Source organism: Acanthochromis polyacanthus, chromosome 20, assembly GCF_021347895.1.
Source record: "Acanthochromis polyacanthus isolate Apoly-LR-REF ecotype Palm Island chromosome 20, KAUST_Apoly_ChrSc, whole genome shotgun sequence".
Classification (NCBI taxonomy): Eukaryota; Metazoa; Chordata; class Actinopteri; family Pomacentridae; genus Acanthochromis; species Acanthochromis polyacanthus.
The window spans coordinates 30,658,126-30,674,338 of NC_067132.1; the positions used below are offsets into that span (position 1 = coordinate 30,658,126).

At 42.1% G+C, this 16,213-nt stretch overlaps 1 protein-coding gene across 10 annotated transcripts in view; it reads left to right on the forward strand.

Moving 5' to 3' along the window:
• The window catches only part of fars2 (phenylalanyl-tRNA synthetase 2, mitochondrial), a 185,531-nt gene that overhangs the window by 45,296 nt on the left and 124,022 nt on the right, over nt 1-16,213 (forward strand). For 2 of the 10 annotated variants that reach the window (XM_022206689.2, XM_051940296.1), the window contains exon 8: nt 11,434-11,594. The exons of the other annotated variants lie outside the window; for them this stretch is intronic. In XM_022206689.2, coding sequence (XP_022062381.1) covers nt 11,434-11,594 — 161 coding nt within the window. The remainder of the gene's footprint in view (nt 1-11,433; nt 11,595-16,213) is intronic. 10 annotated transcript variants of the gene reach the window in all.

Sequence of the window (16,213 nt, forward strand, 5' to 3'; positions counted from 1 at the left end):
CATGAAAAAGGCAAGAAAGGCAAAAAAAACTAACAGAAAAGGGTTGAAAATGTGCTCAAGTGACAAAAGACTAAAATTATACAGAAACATGCTAAAACAACATGAAAGAGATAGAACTGGCATTAAAAGATTCTAAAATGACACAAAAATTAACACAAAACTGACAGGAGAAGGTGCTAAAATGACATAAAGACACACAAATTGCGCCAAAAGATGCTAAAACAACACGAAAGAGATAAAACTGACACAAAACATGCTAAAATGACACTAAAAAAATGTTAAAATGGCCCAAAAATGAAATGAGGAGTTCCTAAAATGGAACGAAAATGAAACAAAAATTCCACAAAACTATGCTGAAATTGCACAAAATATGCTAAAGTGATTTAAGACACAAAATGATGTTTAAAAAAACCCGAGAGATAAAACTGGCACAAAACATTGTAAAGTGACGCTAAAAGATGCTAAAATGACACAAAAATTACCAAAAAGATGCTAAAAAAGGGGCAAAAGTGACACAAAAAGGCACGAAACTACACAAAAGATGCTACATTTGCACCAAAACAACACAAAAGACACAAAGATGGCACAGAAATCTGCTAAAATGTCATGAAAATGACACAAAAAGACATAAACATGATGCAAAATCCAATATATCCTAGTTTATTGAGCTGTGGCTCAGTTCAGTTTCTTTTGTTTTAGCCCAGTTTCGTCCCATATTTTTGGTGTTGTAGCCCAGTTTGGTCAAGTATTTTATGCAGTTCATCCCAGTTTGTTCCCATATTTTTCCCCCAGTTTGGTCCCATTTTTTTGATGATTTAGCCCAGTTTGGTTCCGTTTTTTCCCCCAGTTTGGTCCTATATTATTGTTTTTTGGTCCCTTATGTTTGGTGTTTTAGCCCAGTTTGGTCCAGTATATCCTGTTTTTGGGGGTTTGGTTCAATAGTTTCTTGTCATTTAGCTCAGTTTGGTCCAGTATTTTCTGCTCTTTTCTACTGTTTCTCCCTGATACTGGATCTGAAGTTAAGCTGATCATAATCGGGTTTTAAAAGCCCTCCAGAGGAACGGTTCTTCATTCAGAACAGAATCAGAAAGCATCTTCTATCTGTCAGTGCTGTGGAGTGAAAGTGTGGATGAAGTGCGTCGTGACGCCGGAGAGAAAAATCTCAGGTGGAATCAAACCAGACAAAAGGAGCGATGGAGGAGGAAGAAAAATGAAGGAGTGTAATTGAAAGTGGAGGCGGCGAGTGATGGAGCGGTGGAGGGAAGATTCCAGCCGAGAGAAGAACGAGAATCTGAGCGAGACGGATGAGATTCTGGAGAGGGAAGACGAAAACGAGTCGACGGAAACCAAGCGAACGCTCAACGAGTAACGTCACGATCAGCGACCATCCGCCAGATTTATCCATCACCGCAGCAACTAACAGGTCTATTACCAGGCTCACACACTGGCCCAGATTATACTGGTCTTTAGCCCAGTTTGGGCCAGGATATAAAGATGTTTTAGCCCAGTTTGGGCCAGGATATTTAGGTGTTTTAGCCCAGTTTGGGCCAGGATATTTAGGTGTTTTAGCCCAGTTTGGTCCAGGATATTTGGGTGTTTTAACCCAGTTTGGTCCAGGATATTTGACTGTTTTAACCCAGTGTGGTCCAGTATATTTAGGTGTTTTAACCCAGTTTGGTCCAGTATATTTAGGCGTTTTAGCCCAGTTTGGTCCAGTATATTTAGGTGTTTTAACCCAGTTTGGTCCAGTATATTTAGGCGTTTTAGCCCAGTTTGGTCCAGTATATTTAGGTGTTTTAACCCAGTTTGGTCCAGTATATTTAGGCGTTTTAGCCCAGTTTGGTCCAGTATATTTAGGCGTTTTAACCCAGTTTGGTCCAGTATATTTAGGCGTTTTAACCCAGTTTGGTCCAGTATATTTAGGCGTTTTAGCCCAGTTTGGTCCAGTATATTTAGGTGTTTTAGCCCAGTTTGGTCCAGTATATTTAGGCGTTTTAACCCAGTTTCCTCCAGTATATTTAGGTGTTTTAGCCCAGTTTGGTCCAGTATATTTAGGCGTTTTAGCCCAGTTTCCTCCAGTATATTTAGGTGTTTTAGCCCAGTTTGGTCCAGTATATTTAGGCGTTTTAACCCAGTTTGGTCCAGTATATTTAGGCGTTTTAACCCAGTTTGGTCCAGTATATTTAGGCGTTTTAACCCAGTTTGGTCCAGTATATTTAGGCGTTTTAGCCCAGTTTCCTCCAGTATATTTAGGTGTTTTAGCCCAGTTTGGTCCAGTATATTTAGGCGTTTTAACCCAGTTTGGTCCAGTATATTTAGGCGTTTTAGCCCAGTTTCCTCCAGTATATTTAGGTGTTTTAGCCCAGTTTGGTGCAGTATATTTAGGCGTTTTAACCCAGTTTGGTCCAGTATATTTAGGCGTTTTAACCCAGTTTGGTCCAGTATATTTAGGCGTTTTAGCCCAGTTTCCTCCAGTATATTTAGGTGTTTTAGCCCAGTTTGGTGCAGTATATTTAGGTGTTTTAGCCCAGTTTGGTCCAGTATATTTAGGCGTTTTAGCCCAGTTTGGTCCAGTATATTTAGGCGTTTTAACCCAGTTTGGTCCAGTATATTTAGGCATTTTAGCCCAGTTTGGTGCAGTATATTTAGGTGTTTTAGCCCAGTTTGGTGCAGTATATTTAGGTGTTTTAACCCAGTTTGGTCCAGTATATTTAGGTGTTTTAGCCCAGTTTGGTCCAGTATATTTAGGCGTTTTAGCCCAGTTTCCTCCAGTATATTTAGGTGTTTTAGCCCAGTTTGGTGCAGTATATTTAGGCATTTTAGCCCAGTTTGGTGCAGTATATTTAGGTGTTTTAGCCCAGTTTGGTCCAGTATATTTAGGTGTTTTAACCCAGTTTGGTCCAGTATATTTAGGTGTTTTAACCCAGTTTGGTCCAGTATATTTAGGCGTTTTAGCCCAGTTTGGTCCAGTATATTTAGGTGTTTTAGCCCAGTTTGGTCCAGTATATTTAGGTGTTTTAACCCAGTTTGGTCCAGTATATTTAGGTGTTTTAGCCCAGTTTGGTCCAGTATATTTAGGTGTTTTAACCCAGTTTTGTCCAGTATATTTAGGTGTTTTACCCATTTTGGTCCAGTATATTTAGGTTTTTTACCCATTTTGGTCCAGTATATTTAGGTTTTTTACCCATTTTGGTCCAGTATATTTCCTGGATCAGCAGACACCAGTCTCTACACTGATATGACTTGCGGCTGTCTGTGGACTCTGACTGATCATCACGTCATCGGACGGCCGGTTACTCACTCGAACGCATCACCACTGCCGTCATGTCATCATTGCACGGTGATGTCATCGCTGCCTCCTGATTGGCCGAGGGAGGGGGCCCGGCACTCGTCTCCTCACTGTGATATTTGCTCTCAGGACATCGATCCTCGCCGGGTGTCGAGCAATCTGTCGGTCTGACGTCTGCAACACACTGCAGCAGACACACACACACACACACACACACACACACACACATACACACACACACACTCTGTCTGGACGTCAGCCTCTCGTACGTCATGTTTGAGGTTTTTCTGCTGTTCAAAGCTCTGATGAAATGAATCAGAGCAGCTCCAGATCTGATGCAGTCGGAGGTGACTAATTCCTGGAACATGAGGAGTTCAGTACAAAGTATGCTGACCTCTGGAACTATCAGACCTCCAGTTTATAGACACGTCCCAACAACTGAAGACGTCAAGTTCGTTGACTGCTTTTACAGTTTATAGGCCAGTCCTGCAATTCAAAATGTCCAGAAAATAGACCAGTCCTACATCCTAAAATCTCCAGTTTATACACTAATCCACTACCCAAAATTTACAGTTTGTAGTTCAGTCCACTATCTCAGATTTCCAGTTCATAGACCATTCCACAACTCAGAGTTTCCAGTGTATAAACCAGTCCCACAACTAGAACTGTCCAGTAAATAGACCAGTCCTACAACCCCAACACTCTAGTTTATAGACCAATCTTACAACCTAAAATTTTCAGTGAATAGACCAGTCCTACAACATAATATCTTTAGTTCATAAGCAAATCCTTCAACCTAAAATCTCCAATTGATTATCCAACAACCCCAAAACTCCAGTATATAGACCAGTCCTACAACCAAATATTTCCAGTTTATACCCCAGTCCTACCACCCAAAATCTCCATTTAATAAACCGACAATCTCAAAGCTCCAGTTAATAAGCATAGCCCTACAGCTGAAAATGTCTGGTATATAGGCCAGTCCTAGACCCAAGCTTCCAGCTTATAGACCATCCCAACAATCCCAAAACTCCAGTTAGTAGACCTATCCCTCTAGCTCAAAATATCTATTTACCAGTCCTAGACCCAAACATCCAGTTTATAGCCCTATCCCATAGCCTGAAACTCTGCAGATTTTATATCAGCCCTACCAATCCAAAATCTCCAGTTTAAAGACCAGACCAACAACCCCAAAGTTTCCAGTCAATAGACCTGTCCAACCACCTTGACTCTCCAGTCTGTCACATTTCCAGTTTTGAGCAGACATTGTGTTATTTTTCTCGTTATTAAATCATTTTTGTCTTTCTATCGTCTAAATGTTGCCTCGTTGTGTTAATTCCGTGTCTGAGTTTTGAAGAAACTCCGTGTTTCTTGTTTCTCGTCTGACCGACGGCGGCTTTTCCTCTTCCTTCTCTTTGGTTTGGTGAGCAGCTCCAGCCTCAGATTCCAGCGGTCTAATTACGACGGCTGTTTTCTGTCACGGCGATCATTACGCTTAATCACAACGCTGCGGCTGCAAACCGCAGCGGCAGCACACGGCCTCTAATATATAATAATAACACCGCCGTAAATATATTCATGGCAAATCTGATTAGGAGGGAATGGAGACGGATGGAGGAGGAGCAGAAGCCAGACAGCAGGAAAATATAACAGAATATAAAAATAAAAGCCTGCTCGGAGCTGTGAGGCTTTAAAGTTAAATAACTGGACATTTCCACTGAGGTCAGGTTCATTTAAAACCTCCTAAAAACACTAAAATCTGTAAAATTACACTGAAAATAGATAAAATACACTGAAAAACTGTAAAAATTGTGAAAATGAAAGTAAATATCTGCAAAATAAAGACATTTTTAGATGATTTATATCCAATAAATGGTCATTTTATGGTTTGAGTTTTTTTTTGCTGATTTAAATACAGTAAAACTGTAATTTAGTGGTCACACAACCAACTGTTTGTAGAAATACTGAAAGGAGGAAGATAGAAAAGACAAAGAAAAGGAAAAAGAAAGTGAAGAAGATGAAGAGCAAGAAGGAGAAGAAGAAGCAAAAGGAAAAGGAGAAGAAGAAGGAGAACACTGGAGGTGAAGGAGGACAACAAAAGATTAAGGTGATAATGAAGAAGAAAAAACAAAGACGAAGAAGTAAAAGAAACCGAAGAAGATGAAGGAGGAGGAGGAGGATCAGGAGGTCCATCCATCTGATTGATTGAACGTTTTCATGAAGTGCAGATTTATTCCTTCATCTCCTTCGACCCCTGTGACCTGAGCTCATTACCATAGAAACCACATTCCCCGCCCGCCGATTGGACGGCGCCCGACGAGACCAGGATGTAAAGCAGGAAGTGTGTGTGTGTTGGTGTGCACGGCGCCCGGCGGCTCCACATCATCGTAATGAGCGGCAGCGTTTGCAATCAGAGGCGGTAATTCCTCCTCCTCCTCCTCCTCCTCCTCCTCCTCCTCCTCCTCCTCCTCCTCCTCCTCGGCCCACGCACTAATATTTAGAAAAATGTCCAGATTACATCCAGCCTCTCCGCCCACTCCTCACCCAACAGCGACCTCACAATACGAGTCTGGAAACCAAATCAGAGCCGCTGGCCTCGGCGCTGCTCCTCACAACTAATTATTCCTGCAGATTTATGCGGCTGACGGACGCTCAGCGGCTCTTCATGCGGGAATTCTCTGGAAACACGTCAAATCAGCCTCAAACCTGTTGAAAAGCAGCAAAAATCCAGTCAAAACCAGCCTAAATCCAGTCAAAACCATCTTAAAATCGATCTAAATCCAACCAGAAACCTGTGTTTGGCTTGGTTTTGGACTGTTCTTTGACTGGTTTGATTCTGGTTTTTGGAAAACACTTTGAACTGGATTATAGACTGGTTTTTGGATTGTTTCATGCAGGTTTGTGGCTGGTTTTAGGTTGATTTTAGGATGGTTTTGACCTGGATTTCGGCTGCTTTTCAACTGATTTTAGGCTGGTTTAGACTGGTTTTTATGCTGGTTTTACCATTGTTTTGCGCTGGTTTTTGGACTGGTTTTTGGAAGACTTTGAAATGGGTTATAGACTGTTTCTTTGGATTGTTTTATGCAGATTTTTGGCTTTTTTGGAATCTTTATGGATGACTTTGAACTGCATTTAGGCTAGTTTTCAACATACTTTTAGGATGCTTTTTGTCAACTTTTTGTCCAGACTGCACTCGTTTTGGACTTGTTTTTGAACTGATTTGAACCCTCAAATCGATCACAGAAAAACACAGTGAGTTCCTGTAGATGTTTCTGAAAGGCCGAGTGGACATAGCACGGGGTTTCTGGAGATTTTAGGACTTCTCTGTGTCTGAACTCACTGTTCAGCAGAAAAGATTGAAGCTCCTCCAGCAGCGACGACTTTCCCTCCAGCTCTGATGAATTGTGACGATGGAGAGGATCCTTCAGTTGTTTAGTCGTCACCTTTGTTCTCATTTTAGCCTCACACTGCTTCTGTTATGAGAGTCTCCATCTGACAAGTAGAAAAAAATCCATTAAAAGACGCTGCTGTTGAGAGGTGTGGGTCTGACGGCTTGATTATGTCGACCTGCTGGATCCGGTTAGAAGCCGCGGACCTGTATTGATTTCACCTGTTAAATCCTCTGCGGCGATGAGGAGGCGGCGGCGGCTCAGAGGGATTTGCAGCCTTCACATGTGAAACATGGACGGTACAAAGCAGGATTAAAGCGTTTCCTCCACTTTAGACAGAAATCAGACTGCAGCTTTCATCTTTTTAAGGATCCAGAGCAGTCAGTAGCATTTAGAAGAGTTTTTTGCTGATTCTAAACTGTTTTAATTTAATTTTAGGATGGTTTTGGTCTGGTCTGACGCAGATTTTTGACAGATTTTTGGCTGATTTTGAACTAGTTTCAGGGCTTTTTTGGGCCAGTTCCAAGCTGGGTTTTTCGTGTTGAACTGCTTTCACGCCTTTTTGGACTGGTTCTACGCTGGTTTTAGGTTGGTACTGCATTGGTTTTGGACTGGTTTTAGACCATTTTTGCTGGATTTTTTCACTGGTTTGAGGCTGGTTTTAGACTATTGTCAGACCTTTTTGGGCTGGTTACAGGCTGGTTTAGCTGGTTTTAGACTGTTTTTTTGGACTAATTCTAAGGTTTTAAGCTGGGTCTTGGACTGGGTCTTGAACTGTATTTTAGACTGGTTTCAAGCAGGTCTCACACTGGTTTTGAAATAGTCTCATGCAGTTTTTGGACTAGTTTTTGTAACAGGTTTTGAACTGTATTTAAAAGAGTTTTTGGTTGATTTTCAAGTGTCTTGGTTGTTTTCGGACTGATCTGACACTGGTTCTAGGGCGATTTTAGGCTGGTTTTAGACTACTGTTCAACATTTTTTGGGCTGGTTCCAAGCTGGTTTAGGCTGGTATTGAATTGGTTTTGGACTGGTTTTAGACCATTTTTTACATTGCTTTTTCACAGGTTTAGGCAGGTTTTAGACGGTTTCTTTGACTAGTTCTAAGCTGGTTTTATACTGGTTTTAGACTGATTTTAGACTGGTTCAGCTGGTTTTTGGCTGGTTTTAGGCTTGTTTATCTGGTTTTAAGCTGGTTTTAGACTGGTTTCAGGTTGTTTTTTTCTCATGTGATTTTGGACTGGCTTTAAAGGCTCTAGTTTAATCTTTTTTCTCTTAGAATCCACCAACTGAATGAACTAACTTTACTTCAGACTTAAGTCCCAGCTGTTTCTGTCTCTGTGGATGAATATTTCCTGCCCTGTTTCTTAAACTGTGGCTCACGGCCCTGACAGGGGTCACGGACTCAGTTTCCGGAGGGTCTGCACTTCAAAAAGTAGACAGGTTTGTCTCAATTAGGCGTCGTCCGCAGAGAGGAACCACTCTCCTCTCATCTAGGTCCCAGGCCAAAAACGCCCCAAATCCTCGGATTTACCCATAATCCTTTATTCCACCGAGCGCTTGCCCTTTGCTTCGACCTGCCTCGAAGCAGCTGAAGAGTTTTGTTCTGAAATGAGGAGCGTGCTGTTTGAAAAACGAGTGACTGACGGATGTGAAACCAACCGTCCTGCAGACTGAGATTATTGACTTTTCTGGAGTTTAATCGTGTTTCGTCCTGATCGTCTGCAGACTCTGGAGTCAGAACTGTTTGTCTGTTGCTCAGATAATCAAATTCCATGTAATCAATACATTATATATGAAAACACAAAATCATTGCGGTTGCAGCCTCTTAATAGCGGAAGAACTTTCTGAAAACTAAACGAAATAGAGGACCAACAAGTTTGCAAAGCAGAAACTGCTGGTGAGACCAATGGGATTCCAGCAAGAAGCCTCAAACATCAGCGGGGAGCTTTGGGATGCTAGCTAGTAGCATGCGGACGATAATGAGTAGCAAAAAAATGCTAGTGAGCAAAATTAAATGGAAAGTTTCCATTTAATTTTTAGTGAGCAGCATCAAAATTCGAGCAAAAAGCCTGGGGACGCCAGTGAGTAGCAGAGACGCTAGTGAGTAGCATAGGGATGCTATTGAGTAGCATAAAGATGCCAGTGCGTAGCATAGAGACGCTAGTGAGTAGCATAGGGATGCTATTGAGTAGCATAAAGATGCCAGTGCGTAGCATAGAGACGCTAGTGAGTAGCATAGAGACGCCAGTGAGTAGCATAGGGACGCTAGTGAGTAGCATAGGGATACTATTTAGTAGCATAAAGATGCCAGTGAGTAGCATAGAGATGCCGGTGAGTAGCATAGGGATGCTATTGAGTAGCATAGGGACGCTAGTGAGTAGCATAAAGATGCTAGTGAGTAGCATAGGCACGCTAGTGAGTAGCATAGGGATGCTATTTAGTAGCATAAAGATGCCAGTGAGTAGCATAGGGATGCTATTGAGTAGCATAGGGATGCTATTGAGTAGCATAGGGACGCTAGTGAGTAGCATAGGGATGCTATTTAGTAGCATAAAGATGCCAGTGAGTAGCATAGAGATGCTGGTGAGTAGCATAGGGATGCTATTGAGTAGCATAGGGACGCTAGTGAGTAGCATAGGGACGCTAGTGAGTAGCATAGGGACGCTAGTGAGTAGCATAGGGATGCTATTGAGTAGAATAGGGATGCTAGTGAGTAGCATAGGGACGCTAGTGAGTAGCATAGGGACAACAGTTAGGGGCATAGGGATGATAATATCAAAAAGATGCTAGTGAGCAGCAAAAAGGTGTAAGTGAGCAGCCTACATGTGCTACTAAATACCTTCGGGATAACTGTCACAGCATAGGGACACTGATGAGTAGCATAGGTATGACAATGAGTAGGACTAAGTAGCATAGTGAAGCTCGACAATAGCGTAGAAATTCTATGGAGTAGCATAGGGATGGTAATGAGTTGGATTAGTGACACTAGTCAGCAGTAGGACAATGCTAATTACCAGCCTAAGGATGCTAGTGAGAAACCTTGCTAGTTACGCTGATGACTGACATGGGGATTAGTGAGTAGCCTTGGGACGCTAGTGAGTAGCATAAGAATATTACAGAGAAGTATAAGGATGCTAAGAAGGAGCAAAGAAATGCTAATGACCTAGCCCTGGGTCATGGGTGAGTACTATAGGGATGTTAGTCATAGCATGGCCATGCTAACCGAGAAACATGGGTGCTGACCTGAAATCAGTCCAGATGAATGCCCATCATCTCTCCCTAAAACCAGCCACCTAAACACATTTTTTGCATGTCTTCTACATGTGACTGAGTTCACGGCTTGCAGATCAATGCAGCAGTGAGCTTCGGTCCAGCTGGCTGCCTTCAGGGAATCACAATCGCTCACACTCGACTGAAAACAGAGTGGAGAGTCGTGTTCGAATCAGCACAGTATCAGAATAACTGAGTAAACTGTGTGTGTGTGTGTTGTAGGCGGTCAGATAAGGTTGTATAGATTTATTGACAGCATTAAGTTGAAGTCCTGAATAATATAGAGGAGTTTACTGGACTAACACTCACACCTGCCTGTCTTTCTGTCGTAGTGAGGACATCACTGTTCAGAAATATCCACACAAACCAAGAAAACACATTAGACATGAACACATTTGTCTACTTCAGGGAATGTACAGATATTTCAGAACTTCAACCTGATTCTAAAAGCACGGGGATGCTAGTGCATTACAGAAAGACGCTGATAAGTAGCATAAGGATGTTAGTGAGTATTGTGATGATGCTAGCGATTCTGGCAAATAGTATCAAAATGCTAGTAAGTACCATAGGGACATTAGTGAGTAGCATAGTGATGGTAGTGAGTAACATAGAGACGCTAATGAGGAGCATAATAACACTAGTGAGTAGCATAATCAAGCTAGTGAACAGCATAGGATGTTAGTGCGTATCAAGAAGGACGCTAGTGAGTAGCATAAGGATGCTAGTGAGTAGCATAATAATTCTAGTGAGATAGCATAGAGATGCTAATGAGTAGCATAAGGATGCTAGTGAGTAGCATAATGATTCTAGTGAGTAGCATAGAGATGCTAATGAGTAGCATAAGGATGCTAGTGAGTAGCATAATGATTCTAGTGAGTAGCATAGAGATGCTAATGAGTAGCATAAGGATGCTAGTGAGTAGCATAATGATTCTAGTGAGTAGCATAGAGATGCTAAATGAGTAGCATAAGGATGCTAGTGAGTAGCATAATGATTCTAGCGAGTAGCATAGAGATGCTAATGAGTAGCATAAGGATGCTAGTGAGTAGCATAATGATTCTAGTGAGTAGCATAGAGATGCTAATGAGTAGCATAGGGATGCATTACATGGTTTCAGTTGTTTAATAGTCAGTCTACAAAATGTTTCCAATAAATCATTTGACCATTTATTAGTTTGTCCATTCTTTCAACTTAATATAGGTTTCATGTTTGAAAAATGCAAAACTTGCCCTGATAGTTACTTATTTAAAATTTTTGTAAAAAGTAGGTTTATCAGCTAATATAATAATAGCAATAATAGTAGCTTCTCCACATGTCATTATCACCGGTGTTTTTTGGCATTTGTCTGTGTTTCTGGTCACTACCAGCTCCTGATGGGAATATCTGACTCCTAAGCTGGCAGGTGCTGTTTGACAACCACACTGACTGATTAAAATCATTTGTTAATGTGGTTGTTGACAGTCTGTCTTCTGTGTGTTTTTACAGCAGGGGCCGGGAACAAGCTGGGCTGGGCCTTCGGTCTGGGCCTGGAGAGGCTGGCCATGATTCTGTTCAGCATCCCAGACATCCGGCTGTTCTGGAGTCAGGACGAACGCTTCCTGAAGCAGTTCAGAGTGCAGGACATCCACCAGCCCATTGTCTTCCAGGTACCAACACCAGAACACAGGACAGAGCTGACTTCCCCATGAGTCAAGATGGTTGTCTAATGATGAAAGCAACAAAAATTTTGTTTGCTTTCTGCTCTTGTCCTTCTTTTCAATTCAGTAACTAGAGTTAGTGTACTCGGTGTTGCAGCCGATCCTGAACAATTTCGGCAACTTTCATAGCCATTGTTTTAAAAGCCTTCATCTGGCAGACATGCTGTTTTTCTAGTCCGACTGTGAGCAGCAGTCATCCGAATGCAGCAGGTATAATTTTACCCACATAAGTTCCAGATTGTTGTTTTCGTTTTTTGCAGAGTGCTGACGATTTCGAGGGGCAATCCGAAGCTCCAATTTGATGCGTCAGCGCATTAATTCGCCTGAACCTCGTTGTTCTTTGCTCTCTGCTGTGAAACATCAAACACAATGTGCCGCGAGGAGGAACTTTAACCCTGAAAAAGTTTCCTCGTTTTGGTTGATAATAAAGGAATGTGATTGAAGATTTAGCCAACTAAAAGATGAGACTGAATAGTTTATCCCATTTTACTGAATTCGTAGTGTATGACACTTTGTTCATTGCATTTTTCTCAAAATCACCTAAATATCTAATTCCAACCCAACCAAGCCCACTCAGTTGTCTCTCTCAACCAACCATGCTACGACCTCACCTCTCTACCAAACCACTAACTTACCGACCTGCCCAACTATCAAACCAACTATCAACCTGCCTATCTACCAACAAACCACCTACCTTTTCAACCAACCATCCAACCACACAGCTCCCTACCTATCCACGATTAACTATCTATCAGCACATTTACCTCCATATATAACCAACCGACCGACCCCGACCAACAAACCAACCAACGTACTGATCATCTGACCTATCTTTCAAACTAACAACCTACCTACCTATCTATCTAACCAACCAAACACTTCCAGAGCCGACCAACAAAACACTGACTTACCTACTTACATACTAACAAACAAACCAATCACTAAACCGACTAACCAAACCAAAAATACAGCTGTCTACCAACCTACCCAGTCAACAGAACATCTGTCTAAGCACATACCAACCTCTGTATCCAGTCTGCCAACAAATCAACCACCTACACATTTAGCCCAACAATCATCTACCTCTCTATCCAAACAAACATCAGTCTATGAACAGACTTGTCTGCAAATCCAACTTACCTGCATATTTAATCAATCACCTGCCCACTGACAGCACCTACACAACCGTCCAGCCCACTGCTTCTTATCGTTCAGTGTTGTTACTTTACTTTGAGCCTTTTATCCTTCCCGTGTGTGTTCTAGCCTCTTAACCTCATGTATAAAACATCGTGACAGTGGGGGCTCACATCAGTCGGCACCAGTCACTTCCCCTGACCCGACCGGCATCATGGCGCTCAGCTTCAGGTTCACACAGCGGTTACTCCGTCCCCGCTAAAGGTGCTTTTTGTCCACTCTCGTCTTCTCTAATGAAGAGCATTTCGAGTGACTGTTGGAGGGCACAGAGGAGAAGACGGAGGGGAGGGAGTGGACGAGGCAGAAAATGGACTGAGAGAGGAAGCAGGGAAAGAATGGGCCAATAAATGAAGACAAACAAGGTGGGACTGAAGGAAAAAGGACGATAAACAAAAAAGAAAACAGTGAAAGACAGAATGAAAGAGAAAGGAAAAAAGGTCATACTACATCCTAACAGTGATGTTAAGACGAAGATGTGAGGAAATGGAGGGATGTCTGCGAGCACAGACCCTGTTTCCTGCTGCTGTCCACCTCTGTTAGTTTTGCTGATGAACTCGGTTCCTCCAGAGGGACCAGGGGAGCTCGGCTCATCTTCTGCCCAGGGTCAGTGCACCTCTCTTGGGCCGAGACATCTCCGCTTCTCCCTGTAAACCCTGGATCCACAAGTAATGAACTGTGACCGCCAGAGGCCAAACCAGAAATGAGCTTCTGATGTGTGTCTGTGTTTTTGTTTGTGTATCCATGTTTGCAAACACACAAACAGCACACACCAGGGAGTTGTCCAGCGCCACTAAGCCTTAATAGTATAATCTGCCTCCTCAGTTACCTCCTTCTCACTGTGAGCTCAAAAATATGTGAACATTTACCAACCTGCCTTCTGTTCTTCCTCCAAAAAATACATGAAAAGTAATGTTTTAAGGCTAAGACCAATGCATTCAGCCTGTTCATTTGTCTTTTTTACAAAGTATTTCTACAGATTTAAAATAAAATAAAGAAAGAGCATAAATATGAATAGCCTTCCATACCTTCCTTACTTCATAAATTGAAGTTAAAATAATGATACAAATGTAAAAAAAAAAAAAAATAGTATCCGTAGTGATCTATTTAAGGTTTTCGTTTAATTCATTATTTCCAGTAATTTAAGTTACTCCCTAACTACCTCGTAAACTAGCAAGGTTCAACAAATCACCAACCAACAGACTAGTGAACCCAAATCGACCTGTCTATCCATCTAAACAACAAATTTGTCAATAATCCACCCCAAGTAACAAAACAGTCAACCAGTTGAATGCCTACCCACTGACATAGTCAACCAACCAACCAGCCAAACAGCCAACCAACCAGCCAACCAGCCAACCAACCAGCCAACCAACCAGCCAACCAGCCAACCAACCAACCAACAAGCCAACCAACCAGCCAACCAACCAGCCAACCAGCCAACCAGCCAACCAACCAACCAACAAGCCAACCAACCAACCAACCAGCCAACCAGCCAACCAACCAACCAACCACCAACCAGCCAGCCAGCCAGCCAAGCCAGCCAGCCAGCCAGCCAGCCAGCCAGCCAGCCAGCCAGCCAGCCAGCCAGCCAGCTTATTTACTCAATAGACTAACCAACCACCAAGTACTCCATTTAACTGCCTACTCATACGTACCCAGTCAAACAGTTAAATGCCCACCTACTCAATACCCAATGACTTGCATGCCTGTCTGATAACCTACCCAGCCGATCGCCAAACCAATAGCCTACCTACAAACCAACTATCCACCCACCTACCTCGCTAACTTCCCATCAGCCTTCCTTCCTTTGCCGCAGTATTTCATCAAAGTTCTAATTATATTTTTCTGGTGATTTTTTTATTTTGCAGAATTTTGGCTGAATAAAAGCCGGGGTTGTTATATAATATTTTTGTAGACTTTGGGATCATTATGTCACCGTTCCTTTCTTCCTCGTCTCTTTTGTCTCAGTGATGAATATTAAAATCAGAAGATAAACAGCATTAAAATGGAGAGAAAACAGTGAAAAGAGCAGCGAGGAACAAGAGGGAAAGCTTCTCTCTGTATTCTAAACAAGTGACAGATGATAGAAAACTCTCTCTCAGTCTGGCGCTGCATAAAACATCAGATTTATTCTGTCGTTCTGATGAAGCTTTAATGTGTTATTGTCTTTGTGTTTTACACTTTCTCCTCTTCCTTCCTCGTCTCTGCTCTCTGGTTTCTCTCACACATTCCTCGTTACTCTTTAGCTTCATCTCTTTCTTTATTCTCACAATTTCTTTGATGTTTAATCCTTGTTCCTCCTGGGATATTCCTCTCCCTCCCTTGTTTTTTTATTCCCCTCTTCTTGCCGTCTGTACAGCCGATGTGTCGATAAATCCCTTCGTTCCAACATTTTTATGTCTTTGTTTAATGAGTCCAAGATCCAGCCAAACCCTGTTCCAGATAATCTTGAAAAAATGTTTTTCTCCTTTCCCCAAGACACTTAGTTTCATTGTTTTTCAGTGCTTTCCTCCTCTTACATGTTATATGTTGCTGAGTTAAACCGTCATGTAGCATGTAGTTCAAATAGAGTGAAAACCCAATAAAATGTGGCACATGAAACAAAATTTCAAGATTTTTGAAGGCCTTTAAAAATTCCACACTAACTATCATCTGTAGAAAACAAATTGTTGAATTCCCAGATATGGAGAAAGAAATATCCTCCATGGTCTTTACAAATCTGTGCATAATGCTCCAATTTAAAGAAGCACAGGTCATAGATGCCTAACGACAGTTTGATGCAACACTGGATCTCCATTTACTATGCAATTGTTTATAATGTTCATAATAACCTAAACTAATTACTTATCTATCTAATCAATCAACCTACAGCTTGACCAGCCAACCACTCACTTGCCCACTTACCTACCAACCAACCAACCATTTCACTACCCACTCAACTCCCAACCAGCAGTTGCCAGCCTACTTACTCGCTAAAACATCCAACCAATCACCTCCATACGTGTTTACCTACCCAAACATCCATTCACTTTCCCACCTACATACCCAACCAACCAGTCATCTACCTGCCTACTTCCTCAACCAGCCAATCTTCTGTTTATCTATCTACCCAACCAACCAACCATCTGTATGCCTACCTACTGAACCAAAAAAGAACTTCTGAACTACCAAACCAGCAAATCAGCTGCCTACATACCACTCAACCAACCAACCAACCAACCAACCAACCAACCAAACAACCACTTGTTTACCCTTCTACTCAGTCAACCACCCAATTACCTGCCTCCCTTCTTAACTGCCTAACTATTGAACCACGATTACAATATTAATCAGATGTAACAAAAAGAGCGTGATGAGGTAAACTCCATGTCCCG